The sequence below is a fragment of the Lactuca serriola genome, chromosome 8, assembly GCF_051521515.1.
Source record: "Lactuca serriola cultivar US96UC23 chromosome 8, Lser_US96UC23_V15, whole genome shotgun sequence".
NCBI classification, from domain to species: Eukaryota; Viridiplantae; Streptophyta; class Magnoliopsida; order Asterales; family Asteraceae; genus Lactuca; species Lactuca serriola.
The window spans coordinates 142,201,464-142,219,477 of NC_136415.1; the positions used below are offsets into that span (position 1 = coordinate 142,201,464).

The window sequence follows — 18,014 nt, forward strand, 5'->3', positions numbered from 1 at the left end:
AACTAACTTGTACTCGTAAGAAAATACTACCCAATATTCCTCATAATTAATTTAGGTTTACTCTTTATCCTAAATCATCATATATAATCAGGTATGTTCTTTAACACGTATTTCAGGCAACATCAATTAACTCGCACATAAACATATAATGAATACTTCAATCAATACTTGTATTAAAAATCATGTTCATGAAAGGGACTATGCACTCACCTGGTAAGGTGGTGAGTCAGCACTCGGACAACATTTCGTTACTCTTAAAATAATTATCCCTTGACGAAACCTAGTATCATTACCACTAGAGTTTAGTCTAACGTTAACCACGACTAATTAATAGTCTAGCTATTATTACTATTATATAAGCATTAAATAACACTCAATATAACTCATAATACTAGCCCAAATAATTATTTTAAGGTCCTAATAATGTTACTATAATTAATTAGAAGCTATATTAAAAATAGCGTAGGCGTAGCTCACTTACAGCGGGTTTTTCGCAAAAACCGGGCTTCGCTGGAGCAGTGTTCCCAAGCCGAAAGGCTCTTTTCTCGGGACTACGGGAGCCTCGGGGCTTCCTTCGGGTGCTAGGGGGTTTACCTAGGCTTTTAGGGGGGGTTGGGGAGCTTAGAGAGAGAGAGAGAGTAGAGAGAGAAAGAAGGTTTGAGAGGTGTGAAGAAATGGCAAGACCCGGCCTCTATTTATAGGCTGAATTCCTGATGGACTCGCCGAGTTGGGGCATGTGGCAGCCTTCTGGTGGTGCCACGTGTCCAATTATGGTGGTGCCACGTCACCCCCTATCACGTATCAGCCTTCAAACTTAGAAAAGTCATAACTCTCTCATACGAGCTCCGTTTTCGACGTTTTTTTGTTCAACGCGTAGGTAAAATCAAGATCTACAACTTTCATTTAGACTTCGTCGGCTAATTCTCGACCGATCTCAAATTTAACAGCAGGAGGCGTTTAGACTGTTAAATGACCGCTAAGAATTCGTAACTCCTTCATACGGACTCCGTTTTTGTCTATATTTTTACCGTTGAGTTCCTATTAATGAGATATTCAACTCTCATTTAGGTCGCGTAAGCCAAAAACTGCTCAAACTAAAATTCGAGTTTCGGGTCGTGCGCTGCTAAGCCAAATCTTAGAAAAATCATAACTTCCTCATACGAAATCAAATTTGGGCTTTCTTTTTATGGATGTTCTCGGTTTAATGTATAATAAAACTTTGGTTTAGATTGATAAGGCTAAAAGTCGCTCCATCATAAATTTACTATTTACGCTTCCCGGTGTCGTGCCGGTTTTGCCGTAAAACTTCGACGGGCCATAACTTCTTCGTTATAACTCGGATTTCGGCGTTCTTTATATGTACGGAAACCTTGAGACATATTCTAAAACTTGGTTAAGACTATTTATTATAAATAATCTTTTGCCAAAAAATCATTTTCGACCCCTATTATCTCTAAATTGACTAGTCCGGATCTACGGGCGTTACAGCCCAACACTGCCCAGCCTAAACCGAAGCCCAAACCACAAAAAGGCCCAATTCTGCTGAGTACGCGGGGCGTACTCAACCTATACGCTCAATGTACTGCTTGGGAGGCTTGTACGCTCAACGTACATGCTTATACGCCCAACGTACTCACTAGCCCAAAGCCAACGCACTTAATCCGATAAGACTTGGATCCAAACTCAGATCTGACTTCCCCAAGGTGGTTAATCACATAAAATTGCCAACTTTATGTGTATGCATGACTAAATGGGGCTCTAGAGCTCAAAAGAGCTTAATACTTGACTTATTACATGCATGGACCCATAACCATCATAAATTTTGCACCTTTATGCCCAAGGAACCCATAAAACAACCAGATCTACAATTACAAGCTTCACAAACGACTTAAACTCCCAATCATCAACCAAGAGGGGTCAAAATGACCAAAAATGAACCAAGAAGAAGATCTATGAAATTAAAAGGAAAGGTTGGGACTTTATACCTCCCAATCTACCAAAAGGAGGTGAAATTGTTGGATCTCAAAGCTTTCCTTTAAACAATAAGTCTTCAAGCTCCTCCTTCATCTTCTAGATCCACCAAGTGAACACCAAATCCTCACCCAAGGCTCAAACACCCAACAATGGAGGCTAAAACTCGATTTTAGGGTTTCTGGGGATTTAGAGGCTAATAAGGAGGCCAACCCTAAGAAATAAGGATGTTTAAATAGGGTACACATGATCAAAAATTAGGGTTTAGACACCCCTCGTATGCCCAATGTACTCCTTGTACGCCCAACGTACTCCTCGTATGCCCAACGTACGAGGCTGAACCTTCACGACCAAGACTGCTGACTAAGCTAAGCCTACGCCAAAGTACGCAACACTTAAATGCCCTCGCATGAGTACGCTCTGCGTACCACCCATGTACGCCCTCGTACCAGGGTTTTTCCCAAAAACCCTAAATTCTTCCAATGGCCATAACTTCTTCGTTCTAAGTCCGTTTCCGACGAACTTTATATCCACAGAAAGGTGGCAAGAAGCCCTACACTTCTAGTAACCCATCAAAACCTTAAAGTTCCCCGAACCATGCCCAAAATTCATAAAGGACCAAGATAACAAATTACAATTATGTAACTAGGCTCTGAAACACCATCGACCATTCGAATCACTTAGACTTTAACACCCTCATCAAAAAATGGCCAAAACATTTTTTTCCCCAAGCTCCCAAACCTTATGATAACTGATGATCGGGCCGCAACCCTGAAATAATGAAGCGATTCGAAACCGGGTGTTACACATGGTTTCTTACTCAATCAGAATTGATTGCTCAGACTGACATTTCTCAGTTAGCACTTTCTGAATCAGAAACTATCAAACAGGGTCTTAGTATCGTATGTTTATTATATTTGTTTATAATTATTAAGGTCTTCCAAAGTGCATCCAAATTGAATTTATTTGTTTTTTTTTTGTTATACCTTCTCTCTAGATGTTAATTTTAGTCAATGTATTCATTTGTGTTTTATTATTTAGTTAGTTTTCAGTAGAAACTTTTATTATAAGTGTAATATTTTACTCAATTGTATAATTTATATTACTATATTTATATTATTGATTCCTATTAAGGTTCAAAATTATATAAAAAAGATACATACGTATAATGTATATATAATAGTAAATCCATTACTATCCTACTTATATATATTACTATATTCATATTATTGATTCCTAACGGTGGCACAATAATGGATTCGGCCCCCTTCTTCTATTGTTTGTGTTCCGCCCTTGTTGAATAGTATCCTCGGCAGCGATCCTGCTAAATCCTAATTATTGTGCTTTTTCCCACCAACACCACTTTTTCTATCATACAACTGAATTTAATTGTTGAGTGTATATATATTTATGCATGATTCGGTTTTGTAGAACACTTTGACAAAAAAAAAATACAGTGTTATTTGCAAAGAAATAGCAATTCACAAGTGCTAGTCGGACTGAAAGTTAGCTCCAACTATTATATAAGACGTTAATTTTTCATGAACCACATAAATACTTCATTGTTAGCGGTGATATTTGTTTTATATAAGAAATATCATACAAGTTTAATTGCATTATGTATATTTTTATTACAACAATATTGTTTTAGATTTAAAAATTTCAAAAAAGATTTATCGGAAATTACTTCCTTCCTTTGCCGAAACCTCATTAAAACCATGAGACTGAGACGAATTACGCTTAGAAATCTCAAATTTCTCGCCATCACCCCACAACGCATACGCACCTTCTCCATGCACCTCTTCATCCCCAATCTCCAACTCTTCATCACTTAATCTAAGAGGCATAAAAGCCCTAATCCCAACACAAATCAAGCTAGTTACAACAACATTCCACCCCACCACAAATAATATTCCTAATAATTGAATCCACATCTGATTGAACCCAGCCCGTACCCGACCCATTTTCAACCCATAAACAAGCCCAACATAATGTTGCCACCCGTCTGTTATGTCGAAGAAAAGACGATTTAGCCTTGGCTCTGCAAAAATACCCGTCAGAATGCCACCTAGCGACCCCGCAACCGCATGAGTGTGGAAAACCGCCATGGTGTCATCGATTTGTTTTAATAGTGACACTTTCTTGTGTAACACCATCATTGTGAACCATGGCACGCTACCCGATAATATTCCCATTATTATTGCTGCCCAACCTTGCACCACTCCTGTTCAATAAATCGGTATCAGTACCAATATCAACTATCAAGTAACATATCTCTTCTGTATCATATCATAGGCAACTACCTGCGGCTGGGGTGATGCATACTAGACCGGTGATCATGCCTTGTGTGGCGCCAATAACCGATGGTTTTTCAAAGAAGACGATATCGAGCATGAGCCACGTCAGCAAGCTTGTGGCAGCACACACGTGCGTGTTAAGCACCGCTAGAGATGCATCTCTACTTGCCATGTAAGGATCGCCTCCGTTGAACCCAGTCCACCCCATCCATAGTAGGCCCGCCCCTAGAAGCATTAACAATATGTTGTTGGGTGGAAACCTCTCCCGATCCTTACTTTCCCTTGGTCCCACCTATAATACCACATCGTAAAATCTCAGAACATTCGCTACAACAAAGCAATCAAATTTGTAGTTGATTGAATATGAAGTTATATACATATATACCCAATACGCGGCAGTGAAACCAGCAACTCCAGAAGAAAGATGAATGACATAACCACCGGAATAATCAATAATACCTTTCTTGGCCAACCATCCATCAGGACACCATATACTATACGCACCAACAGTATAGGAACACGTCAGCCAAACCGGAACAAACAACATCCACGCATAAAAATTCATCCGCCCCAACAAAGCTCCGGCGATCAAAATCAACGTGATCGCCGCAAAAACAAACTGAAAAAAGATCATCGTCGCATTTGGCAACTTCCCGGAAAATGCTCTTTCGACTAAGTAGCTAGCACGCAGTGACGCGACGCTTGGTCTTCCTAAAAAAGGTAGAAACTTTTCTGAACCAAAAGACATCTGGTACCCCCACCCGACCCAACATACTAAGACGGCGGCGAAGGCGAAAAGGGCCATGAAACATGAGTTTACAGCCCATTTCTTTTTCACGATGCTGCCGTATAATATGACTAACCCTGGTACGCTTTGGAGGCCGACCATCGTGGCGGCGGTCATTTGCCATGCGTTGTCGCCTTTGCTCATCCATTCCGGGCTCGAATCATGCGGAATGAGATTTGGTGGAAGCTTGAACGACATATTCTTTGAATTTTAGATTTGAGAATCAGAGTTATGTGTTTCGGATTCTAGAGAATATATAGTACTGAAAAAAAGTGAATTTACTATAATGCCTCTGTGTGGTGTGTGTTTTGGATGTTGATATGGGTAAAAGAGTAGGGGTGAAAATGGAAATTGGAAGAGCAAGAAAAGCGATAGGAGATATGATGATTTGGGTGTGAGTTGTTCGGTTGTTTGCATTTGATGAGAACGGAGACGCCAAAGCCCCAAAGATGTGGATGTATTCATTTGTCAATTGTAGGCTAAGAAATCAATGAATCTTTGATGCCCTTTGTATAAAATATTGTTTGATGGAAACAAATAAAATACTAATGTTTCTTAAATATGTTAAAACGGTATATTGTGGAGTTTTCCGTTGACATAGGGATCCTTAGTGGAATCTCTAGTTTTATGATTATGCCATCACATTAAACGTTGCTAAAGATGCATCAACAAACGGCCGACAAAACTCCTTAACATAGGGATCGATATTCGATCGATAGCTGGGATATCCACTTTCATGTCAATACATTAAAGATTCCTAAATATGCGACATGAAACTTTTGTTACACTTTAAACAGAAACAAACCACACGCGTCTTGAAGTTTAAACTCAAAACAAGGCATCATATCATATCATACAAACCAAAACGCAAATCAGACATGAACCATCTCACAAGACTCATATTGGTTGACCTTTCGGGACAATTTGGTCCTTGAGCCACATGTAAATAGGGATCATGGCATAGTAACCACCAGCCATAACACCCACAAGAAACCGGGCTAGGAACACAAGCGGGTTCACCGGCTTCCTCAACTCCTCTACTTTGGGGCCCAGCTGCAACCGATTACAGAACTATTTTCAGTGCTATATGGTAGATTTTTCAAAGTTTACAAATTTATTTTACCAATCTATCCGATATAATTACAATTCCTTTCCAATATAGGAGTAGTAAAATATTGCATCTTTTGGTCCAAAAATGAAACCTTTTTGCATAAATTGGCATTACCTGCAACGGTGAATTCCCTGATACGGGTTTGACTCCGGTAACAGAGCAGCCGATGATAAGACCGTGGCGGCGGACCCCACGATACCATTTTGGGCCAATCCTCGTGATCTTAACATCTTTGAATCCAGCCTTTTCAAACCACTCGATGTACTCTTCCTCCTTTGGAAACAGCATAAACATGTCTGCAAAGAAACGAGACAACCAGTAGGTTGGATATACAGGCCCGATTATACATGCCTTTCCTCCTATCTTTAGAACCCTGTATGCTTCTTTGATGCCTCGTTGTGGGTCAGGCCAGTACTCAATGCTGCAATCAAATAAGAACAAAGTCATTTGGAAGGAATGGAACTGAATGGAATGGAATATAATATCGTTCCTTTGTTGTTTTCTGTTTGATTTGTGAATATATGAAAGAAATTGGAATGTAAATTATGTTAAAACCAAGAATTTGTTTGTGTTTAATGATGAAAAATTTGGTCTTTTAATAAAAAAGTGTAAATTACATTTTTGGTCCTTGAGTATTAGTTGATTTTTGCAATTTTAGTTTTTAGAAGTTTTCTCTTGTAATTTTGATCCTTATTTAAGGTTTTTGTAACGATTTTGGTCCATTTTCCAAGTAAAATGACTATAATTTTGGGACTAAATTTACAAAATCAACTATACTTGGGACCAAAACTAAACATTTTACTCAGGGGGCCAACAACATTACAAGAACCTTAAATAAGGACCAAAATTGACAAAGAAAACTTTTGGGGACCAAAATTGCAAGAGAAAACTTTTTGGAATGAAAATTGCAAAAACCATCTACACCCAAGTGCTAAAATCATATTTCACTCTTGAAAAAAATGAAATTTGGCACTCAATACTGACCATCCACCTTTAGGAATAATAACATCCCTCAAACATGGATTTTGAAGGAATCTCCCAAAATTCAGTTCCATATGTTTGGCAATCAAATAAGCTACATGTCATGGAATGGAATTCAAGATTCCATTTCTTTCGAAATCCGGCAAAATCCGAGAACCAAACACTCCCTTTAAGTTTCAATCACTTTCCATTGTTTTATGTGTTTGTAAAATTATGATTATTTAAAGAAGTAAGAGATAAAATAATAGTATAAGAATAATTTCGCTTTACCCTTTGCTAGTATCAAATTGATTATTGGATCCATAAATAACCAAATAATCTAGGCAAAATGATCCAAAATGGCAACCAATAACACAAAATTTAATCATTAGGTCATTGAAGTTTTAATTGTACCCAATTGACTTGCAAACTTTTTTTTTTTGGTTCTATTATATAATTGTTATCGGTGATAGCCGGTTACCAACCCACATGGAGTCCATGTCATCGATTGGGTCCACGTAATCAATGGTATCATAAAATTAAAAAGAAAAGTTTGTTGGTTAGTTCGATACAATTATATAAGTTTAGTGATTTAAAAAGAAAATAAAATGTTATTGGTTGCCATTTTATGATATTTTCATAGAAAATATTTAAAAAACTTTTAAACACCATTTATATAACCAAAATCTTCGATTTTGCCGCAACTTACTTGTCTTGAAAATATTCAGACCATCTATAAGACAATTAAGATCCTTTCAACGAGAATTTTTCATTTTATTCTAACTTCATTTTTAAACCCACATAACCATTTCTAAGACTTATATATATATATATATATATATATATATATATATATATATATATAGGGCTAGGTTATTTTGTTTTTTACATTTATTGTGTGCTAGAATGCACCAATAGAAATTTAGTAAATTAAATAATCATTTAATTAAATAAATGTAGATATTAAATGATTTCCATAATTATATGTATATTAAATGATATCCATAATTATAATTCTCTTTTTATGAAAACTAATTAAATTCGTTATTAATGTCAGCAATAACATTCTTTCAGAATGAATTCGCATCTAGGTTTTTATATATGAGTTCGTATTTTGTTTCGGGACTCACTCACTTAAAATACAATAAAGTTGCATTAAATATGAAGTACACTCTCATTCTGCTGGAATACATTCTCATTCTTCTAGATATGAATTAATTCTAAAAGAATATTATTGTTGACATTAATGACGAATTTAATTAGTTTCCATAAAAATGAGTTATAAGTATGGATAACATTTAATATACATATAATTAATACTAAATTCCTATTGGTGTATTCTAGCACACAATATATATATATATATATATATATATATATATATATATATATATATATATACATTGGATTGTTTGGGTAAAGAGAATATAATTTTTAATATCTTTGAATATATAATGCTTAAATTGTTAAGTCTTATAAATAGTTATATAGGTTTGCCAATAAAGTTAGAAGAAAGCAAAAATTCTCATTGAAAAAGATTTTAATTGTCTTATGGCTGGTCTGAATATTTTTAAGACAAGTAAGTTGAAGCAAAATCGAAGATTTTGGATATATAAATGGTATTTAAAAGTTTTTTAATGTTTTCTATGAAAATATTATAAAGCAACCAATAACATTTTATTTTCTTTTTAAGTTATATCCAATTGACCAACAAACTTTTTTGTTGGTTCTATTATACCATCGATCGATTACATGACATGGACTCCATGTAGTTGGTAACGGGCTATCATCCGTATAAATGGTATAATAGAACAAAAAATAAGTGTGTCAGTCAATTGGGTGCAATTAAAACTTAGGTGATCTAATGGGAAAAATTTTATGTTATTCGTTGCCATTTAAATCATTTTCCCAATAATTTATGCAGAAGTAGGTTAAAAAAATGAGTACGGGAACTTTATATAACAACTTATAGCATCCAAAAACCCCCCAAAAGAAGATAAATTCTGAGAAAATACACCTTCCAGCGGATATATATCTATCTGCATAATCTGTTTCGAAAGGAAGATCCTCAGCATCTCCCTCAATGATCTTGCATTCCTTCAATGGCTCCTTTTGTTTTGCTTTTGCAAGCTGATGTGGCGATTGATCCAAAATGGTAACATTTTTAGCATCAACATGTTTCACAATACCCAAAGTTGTGAAGCCGGTCCCACCACCGACATCCACCACTATCATATCACGGCTATTGAGATCAGCAGGTTCCAAGGCTTCGTCTCTCATGTCTTCGGTATAATGACCAGGGTTGAACACATTATCATATGCAATTGAAAGAAACCTATAAAACCAAAACGCCTCTTTTTTGTGTTGGATGAACCGAGGCTGTGAAGCTGGCCTTGGTACAGACACACTGCACTTGGGTACAACTAGCCTCTTACTTATACCTCTCAAATTCGAATTCCCACTAGCCAGATTAATTTTCAGGAAAGACTTTCTGCCATGCAAATCTGACCTGTTAAACTCTAATCCGTTTGGGTATACTCTTCCTCTTATATTTGCGATATTCTCAGCTCCATGCAGCATTGAAGAAGCCATTATTGCTCAACAAACAAAAAAACAGATAAGGAAAACTTGTGATTTTATGCTCAAACCACCAATTTCAAGATTTGAACGAGGCCCTGGAAGCAAAAACTTGTAAATTTGAGTTCATATTCACAAATTTGACGAATTTAACAAAAACCCAGATGGAAAAACTAGTAATTTCGAGTTTAAAATAAAAAAGACTCAAGATCTACACAATACCCAGGTGGGAAATTGATTAAAACCCTGATCTTGTAAGGGGTTTAATTCAAGTTAGTTGCATTCAGAACGGGATATTTGGGTTCGTGACAATTTGAAGAAATTTAAGAAAATGGACTTAGCAGTTGAGTTAAATCACGATTGATGATGAATGATCGAAAACAATTGATGACTGACAAAAAAAAAAAAAAAAAAAAAAAAGCAGAACTTGTGGTGAGGAGAGTGGGAAGTTGTAGTCGGTGTTGAAGAGGAACAGAAGTATACAGTCGCAGAACTGGTGAATGGTGATAAGGCTATGGGTCAGTATGGAGTATGGACAGGGGAAATAATGCAGCAGGAAGGGTTGAGGTGGACTGTGGGGGGAGTGTGCCCAGTATTTAAATTCGCGGGAGAAACACGTGCAATGTCGAAAATTATGATTTTTGGTAGCTGTCCAAAACTTTCATTTTGTGTTTTTTGTCCAATCTATTCTGATTTTTCTCACAATAACGGATGTGTCCCTATTAACATGATTTTCTCTTTTTTTTTCTTATTTGTTTTTCTGATTTTATTACTTTGATTAAAAAACAAAAAACAAAAAAAAAACATTATGCCTAAAAACCCCACCCACCTTACCATTTCCCTCGTTAGTCACCATAGAATCTATCACTCTCTCATTATCTTTAGAGTCCACCATAAACCACCACCTCCACTTTCGGAACTCACAGCCACTATCGGAATCCACCACCTTCACTACTGGAAATCACTGTCATTTTCGGAATCCACCATCTCCGCTACCAGAAATCACCGTAACTGCCATAAAACAATCGTCATTGTCGGAATCCACCACCTAGCCCTGAAGATCTGAAAGACCATTACCACCATCGTCCTTCTCCGATTATCTATCTCACCGTCAATTTGAAACCCTCACCGCCGATTTATCTCTCTTACTTCGATCTGAAAGCCCTCTACATCGGAATGGTAGAAATCACCACAACCACCGTCGAGTTATCTCTATCGCCTTCGGTCTGAATCCCTTTATGTCGAAAAGGTGCAGATCTACTTCGTCTTCGTCTAAAGTCTAGATCTATGTTGTTGGTGTTCAAGTCTATGTCAGAAGCCATCGTTGTAAGTTCAAATCTACGTCGGAAACCATTGCCACCACCACAGCACAACGTCGTCTCCACCACCTTCGTCATTCGAGTTCAAATCTACGTCAAGAACTCTGACGGCGCTGTAAGTGGTTAGAGTTTCTGCTGGTGGTCCGACAAACAAAAGAAGGGTGGCGTCGGCGGTGGTTCTTTGATGGTTTTCAGATTGACGAATCGGTAGGTGGTAGTGGTTGTTTATACTTTTCTGGCGGAGTTCTGATGTAGGTTGGTGGTCAGATCTATGTCGTTGGTGGTGGTTTGGATGGTCCAACGAAAAGGGGCATCTCCGGTGAATAGGGTGATTCGAAAGACTAAGGTGGTCCGATAGATGGCTGTCGTCTGGCAGGCAGTGGTGGTCACTGTTTTGAAAACCGGACCGGACCGGTCGGTTCAACCGGGAACCGGTGGTGGTTCCGGTTCTTTCTGCCCCGAAAACCGTTCGTCCTTTAAACTGGAAAAAACCGCTGGTTTTTTTTTGACCCACGGTCCAACCTATCTGGGCCTTGAGAACCGGTTTTTTTAATTTTTTGTTTGCTCAAAAATCATCTGAAAATGGCAAAGTTAAAACACGAAAACGCAATCTGCCTATCTCAATTTCTCAATCGATCGACTGAAGAGAACCCGTTTGCAGCCAAAATCTAAACCTAATAATGTCGACTAACACAATCAGGTGAATCGACTGAAGATTGAAGAAGACCTCCGATTTGTGCTCCACCACCGGCAACACAAAGGGCTAAGAAATTTCCCCGATTTGTGCTCCACCACCAGCGTCTCATCACAGTGACACCTTCCGATTTCCACCACAGTCACACTTCCATAATACAAAGATAAATTAATCACTTTTTCTCTTTTATATAAACTAAAAGTCTAAAACTAAATTGCAATATATGGCTCCTGTGTTGGGGTCGGGACTCGGGACCATTTTCAGAATCAGAAAGCATTTGGTCTTTGGAGCTTTTGTATAGTTAACATTAGTTTAGCCAACTCACTTGGAGAATTTGGCATAAAGCCTCTCCGTCCTCAAAACTCCAAGAATCTCTCTAAGATGCTCCTCATGCTACTCTCTGGATCTTGAATACACCAGGATATCGTTGATGAACACGATTATCGATCGATCCAACATAGTCCTATACACCCGGTTCATGAGGTCCATGAACGTTATCGGTGTGTTGGTGAGCCTGAAAGGCATCACCACAAACTCGTAGTGCCCATAACGAGTCCTAAAGGCCATCTTCTGGATATCCTCCTCGCAGACTCTCATCTGATGATATCCAGATCTCAAATCAATCTTGGAAAACCAAGACGCTCCCTACAACTGATCAAATAGATCGTCGATCATCGGTAGTGGATAACGGTTCTTGACCGTCAGTTTGTTCAACTCCCGGTAATCAATATAAATACGGTGTGACCCATCCTTTTTCTTGACAAAAAGGATCGGCGCTCCCCATGGTGAGCTACTCGGTCTGATAAAACCTTTCCCCAGCAGCTCCTGGAGCTGTGAGGATAACTCTTGCAACTCTGGTGGCGCAAGGCGATAAGGTGCCTTGGCAATAGGCACTTCTCCTGGAACCAAATCAATCTGGAACTCCACGTGCCTCTTGTCACACCCCGAAAACCAAAGGCAGAAACATTTCCGAGGTTGACTCCACGTTGAGTATCAAATCCAATGCACATAGTAATCAAAGTCAACAACCATTACATTACATATATTTGAAAGTTTACATTTGTTTCAAAAGTAAGTTGTACAAGTGTGATACATTATATATATATATATATATATATATATATATATATATATATATATATATATGAAAAAAATAAGACGAGTCTTTTACACACTCCGTCTTCACCAAAAGAGATCTCCGGGTACCTGTCTAATGCAGACCTGAAAATACAAGCAGTTTGAAAATCAGCATAAAGCTGGTGAGTTCATAAGATGTTTGTTTTCTGAAAATGTACCAGTTTCCTTTAGTTTTCCGAAAAGGGTTGTTATCCAAGAAAATCCCATATTTTCTTATGTAAAGTTAGTTTAGTTATCACTTGTTACCAATTCGATTATGTGTTGTATTTTACCCCCAGGAAAATCCCATATTTTCCTAAATGTAAGACCGGTTGAATATCACAGAGTATAGTTTAATACATAAAACTATATATTAAGAATCATGGGATTACTATCCCGAACTAGATATAAATTAGTTTGATATACGTGAACTACAGATGGAAAGTAGTTTGAAAACCATGGGACTCACATCCCGTACTAGATAGAAGATAGTTTGATATACATGAAAATATAGATTGAAAACCATGGGAGTACTATCCCGGACTAGACATAGATTTCAAAACCATGGGATTATCATCCCGTACAAGATATAGTTTCAAAACCATGGGATTACCATCCCGTACAAGATATAGGTTGAAATCATGGGACTATTATCCCGTACTAGATATAAGATATATACATACTGAAAACCATAGGAATAACATCTCGTACTAGATACAAGATCAATAGACTGAAAACCATGGGACTATCATCCCGTACTAGATATGGAAACTATAGATAGGAAGTAGATATGGAATCGAAACAAAGTCAAAGACCAACCCAAAGCGAAACCGTGAATAAACTTATATTAATACTTATTGTGAGTCGGGTAACCATGCTGATACGACAACGAGACCTCCTTGACGCTTGTCAAACGTCGGGCGATATCCAGAATTTGTCACCCCAGGCGTGCCCGCCTAACTGTAGCTAGCAGTTAAGGTGTGGGATTGTCAATCCTGAATAGATCTATTCACAAATTCCACGCTCTCCCTCCAGGAGACTCTGGTTACACTTCCGGGGAGGATTTACTGATTACCCGAAGGGTAATGACAAAACTCACAAGCTAGTACTAAATTATTCACAGGGTTCTCATACGATATCAAACATACAAAATATTATGAAACATAATACAGTGAATACAGCTATATATATATATATATATATATATATATATATATATATATATATATACAAAGAAACTATCTGGCAATACATTCAAATGAAACAGAGATAAACTGAATCAGACATAGTTTATCTAATAACTTTATATACATATCAGTACATGATGAAACAAGAATTAAAGAACCCCAAATTATTCCCATAATAATTTGATTAGTTTGGTTATTTCCTTAACTGAATTTCATATAGTTGTAGTTGATAAATCTTCCCTTATGCTCAGTCTAATACATAAGGGGTAAAGATATTTATAAATTTTCCAGATATTTATTGAAATACATCAATGTTATGTTTTGAAAACATTTGTAATTTGCTTGTATTCCCCCCTGAAAACATTGAAAAACCATTGAAAAAGGGTAGGGGTATGAACTCACCGGACGAGGAACGTGTATGCTCGGATCCTAAACGTCGTTTCTGGGTTTGCAAATGCACGAGGTTCCTATGAATTATGAAAAGATACGTATTTGTATCTAATTAGGACTTAGATTATTTATTTGGTAGAGACAAACACTTCTAGTTGCGGAAACACTCCCTTACAAGTGGCGTTTGAAGTCACATAAGGCTTGGATATGGAGTTTACTCTTCAAGAGTAAACTCACACAAGAAATTTCGGCCCTAATGACCCCCTCCCCATGATTTTACGGCCGTAAACTCATGGTGGGGTGTTTTATGATGCAAAATGGTCTTATATCACTTGGGAAAATTTGCTAGGATCAAATCTAGAGCCTTGGAATGGATTAAACATAATTATGGACCATTTATTGGAGTTTACGGCAGTAAACTTGGAGTTTACAGCCGTAAAATACCCCACACATAGAATCCTCAATGTATTGGTCCTTAAACAATCACATGTGATTCCAATGATTTTTCCCAAGCCTTGTATGGATTTTTAGGGGACTTTGGACATGATTTTTGGAGTTTACGGCCCATGAACCCCCTCATGGACGTGAACTCCTTAGATGGGGGATTTAATATGTTTTAAGGTCCAAATCTTGTTTGTGGTCACTTCTAGAATTTATCCTAAGGCTTATGGTGTGTGTAAATGGCATTTTAACACACTAAAAAGGAGTTTACTCCCCATGTTAATGAGTTTACGGCCCAAGCATGTTCTTGGGCAGTAAACTCATGTTTACTCCTCTAAATTAATGTTCAAGGTGTTCCAAGGCCAAATCCAATATTCTACAATTCATATATAAGCTTCAATGGAGTTTTGGAAGGGTTTAAGGGCATAAAAACCCCATTTGTATGAGTTTACGGCCCAAGCATGCTCTTGTGCAGTAAACTCATGTTTACTCTTCAAAATCCATGTTTAAGGCATTCTAAGTCCATTCCATTAAGACATTAAGCCATATCTAAGCTCCAAAGGTCGATTGGAAGGGTTTTTGGGCTCTAAAACCCAATTTATGTGAGTTCACGGCCTAGGACTGTTCTAGGGCCGTAAACTCATGAATATGGTCCTATTCCATGATTTGAACTCGAATTTGAAGGCCTAAGATGTTATACTAGGAATTAGGGTAGTTACCTTGGTGATTTGGAGCTTAAATTTGATGATTTTGAACCCTTAAACTTGGTTAGAGGAGAGAGGTTAGAGAGAGAGTAGAGAGAGGAAGCAAAAGCTTCAAATGAAAGTTTGAACACGTTTAAATAGGTCTCAAAACTTAGAAACGGTGGAATTCTACCCGATACCGGCATTAAACGGGGCTTTTGGTCGCACCCGATTAAGTTTCCATAACCCGACAAGGATGTTTCTAAAATTTCTGAAATAAACATTTTGGGCTAATTTCATGAGTTCCTAAGGGGTTTGGACACTCATTAGATTATAATAAACATATAAGTTTAAATCATTTAGCCCAAAACGAAATCGGAACGAATTGATAAACGGCGAATTTTTACGGGTAGAACGGGTTTTCGGCGATGGACAATTTCGGGTTGTTACACTTCTCGGGAGGCACACCCGGAAACTCCTCGGGGAAAACATCCAGAAACTCGCACACTATCGTAACCTCGGCAATAGAACTCGGCTTCTTTGTAGCAACCCGTGTATCCATCATGTACGCCAAAAAGCTCGTACAACCCTGTTGTAGACTCTGTCTCGCTCTGGCAGTAGAGCAAAAAGCTGATCCAGATCCAGTACCCCTGCCATACACCGTGAGCACTCCCCCACTAGGGTCTCATATGGTCACCATATGACACTAGCAGTCAATCACAGCTCCAAACCGACTCAACCAGTCCATGACCACTATGACACATACATCACCCATCGCGATCGGTACCAGGTCTATCGGGAACTCTGTTGGATTAGTGTCTAAGTCCATAACTATTTTGGTATGTACTTGACCCGATGGTGCATGGTCCTTTTGGGTTGCCTTCACTAAAGCAACTTGATAGGATGAATAATGGAGAGAAAGGATTAAATATGATTCATTAATATATTATGGGAATAATATATTAAAGGAGAAATCATATTGTTTAATTAATATTAGTCAATAATTAATTGGTAATTAGTTTTGTGACTAAAAGAGATTAATTAAACTTAAGGGACCGGAATTGTAATTATAAGATAATTGCAATTTGGGCCATGGATTTCCTTATATTAAGGAGTGGACGAATTCTATGGGGAAGCCCATAGGAAATCGTCAAAGGGCCTTAATTAAAGGAGTCTATGGGTTGCTTAGGGCTTAAGCATCCAAATTAGGGTTTCCTTGTTAGATAACCCTAATTGCCTCCTATATATATGGATCCCTTATAACCCAAAAACGTGGCTAAGCTTTGTTCTAGGGTTTCACACGTTTTTGGGCAGCCTCCATCCTCTCTCCTCTTCATCCTCTTGCTTATGGTGTTTGTGAACCATTAGAGGAGTGACATTTGTGACTCTAAGCTTTCTAAAGTCAATACAAGGAGATTTGGGATTGTTATTGCTACATAACAATCAAGGTAACATCTTAAACCTATTATCATGCTAATATGATTACTTGAATGCTAGAATTAGGGTTTATAGTCTTGGATAACTTGCATGTATAATAGAGAAACCTAGATCCAAGCATTAGGGTTTGTATGAGCACATAGGATGTTCTTAGGACCAAAACCCATCAGTGGTATCAGAGCCTTGATTGGTTTCTATTGTATTGATGCATTATGTGTTTATTCAAGTTGCAAAATCGAATTTTGAGCCATCTGCCTGATGAAGTCGGCGAGTACAGTGTGGTACTCGGCGAGTTCGAGCGTCAGATGGAGCTATTTTCGGGATTTCTTGCTGTTTATCTTTGAGATATTTGCCTTTATCATATTAGATCAATATAAATCCGATTTTATGATATATATATGAGTATATTCTTGATCTAATTGAAGATATTTATCAATTAATAAAATATTTATTTCCTTATGTGATAATTGATTAATTATTTTGATTAAATTGGTAAATTGTTTTGCAAGAAATCATTAAATAAATCAAATATGGATAATTATGTGATTAATTGTTAATTTAGATTATTTGTTATTTGATCCTTGTGTTATGAAATATTTCATATGTTCCCCTTTAGGTTTTATAGTTTAAATTTGACCTCAAAAGTATTGTTGTTTTGAAATTTAAATAGTTGAAACCCTAATGTTTTGAAAAAGGTTTCAAAACTTGCCCTCAAGTTTTGGAATTTAAATGTTGATTAATAGTTTAATTTTGATGTATATTTAAATTCTAAACCCTAATGTTTTGAAATGTTTCAAAACTTTCCCTCAAGTTTTGGAATTTAAAAGTTGATTAAAGGTTTAATTTAGGAATGTTAAATTCTAAAACCCTAGTATTGTTTTGAAAAAGTTCAAATTGCACCCTTATGGTTTTATTAATTAATTAAGGTGTATAATTAAAAGAGGTTTAATAAATCCATAAAATTTTTGGTTTACAATTTAATTGAATTAAAAGTATAATTGTTAAATTTAACCACCTAATATTTTAAAAGTGTAAAATACACCC

The 18,014-nt window shown here is 37.1% G+C and overlaps 2 protein-coding genes across 4 annotated transcripts in view; both read right to left on the reverse strand.

The window, feature by feature from the left end:
• Positions 1-3,644: 3,644 nt before the first annotated feature.
• On the reverse strand, positions 3,645-5,615 carry LOC145070316 (ammonium transporter 2 member 5-like). The gene is made up of 3 exons (XM_079017252.1): positions 4,654-5,615; positions 4,275-4,560; positions 3,645-4,195 (listed from the first exon to the last, which is right to left on the reverse strand). The coding sequence occupies exons 1-3, from the start codon at positions 5,251-5,253 to the stop codon at positions 3,645-3,647; spliced, it is 1,437 nt and encodes a 478-aa protein (XP_078873378.1). The 5' UTR covers positions 5,254-5,615.
• Positions 5,616-5,744: 129 nt separating this feature from the next.
• Positions 5,745-18,014, reverse strand: part of LOC145070317 (2-methyl-6-phytyl-1,4-hydroquinone methyltransferase, chloroplastic-like) — a 90,612-nt gene continuing 78,342 nt past the window's right edge. Inside the window, exons 1-4 of one of the 3 annotated variants that reach the window (XM_079017257.1) lie at positions 9,926-10,280; positions 9,144-9,801; positions 6,281-6,587; positions 5,745-6,108 (exon numbers count right to left, since the gene is read on the reverse strand). In XM_079017257.1, the coding sequence (XP_078873383.1) occupies positions 5,953-6,108; positions 6,281-6,587; positions 9,144-9,718 (1,038 nt within the window). In that variant the 5' untranslated portion in view covers positions 9,719-9,801; positions 9,926-10,280 and the 3' untranslated portion in view covers positions 5,745-5,952. Of the gene's footprint in view, positions 6,109-6,280; positions 6,588-9,143; positions 10,281-18,014 lie in introns of those variants that run through there. The other 2 variants (XM_079017256.1, XM_079017255.1) reach the window with 2 other exon arrangements.

Excerpts from the sequence above, each read along its gene's own strand:
- LOC145070316 (XM_079017252.1), bottom strand. The coding sequence starts at position 5,253 with ATGTCGTTCAAGCTTCCACCAAATCTCATTCCGCATGATTCGAGCCCG. Across the intron at positions 4,561-4,653 it reads GTTTCACTGCCGCGTATTGG|GTGGGACCAAGGGAAAGTAA; the intron begins GTATATATGTAT and ends GTGGTATTATAG. Across the intron at positions 4,196-4,274 it reads ATGCATCACCCCAGCCGCAG|GAGTGGTGCAAGGTTGGGCA; the intron begins GTAGTTGCCTAT and ends TTTATTGAACAG.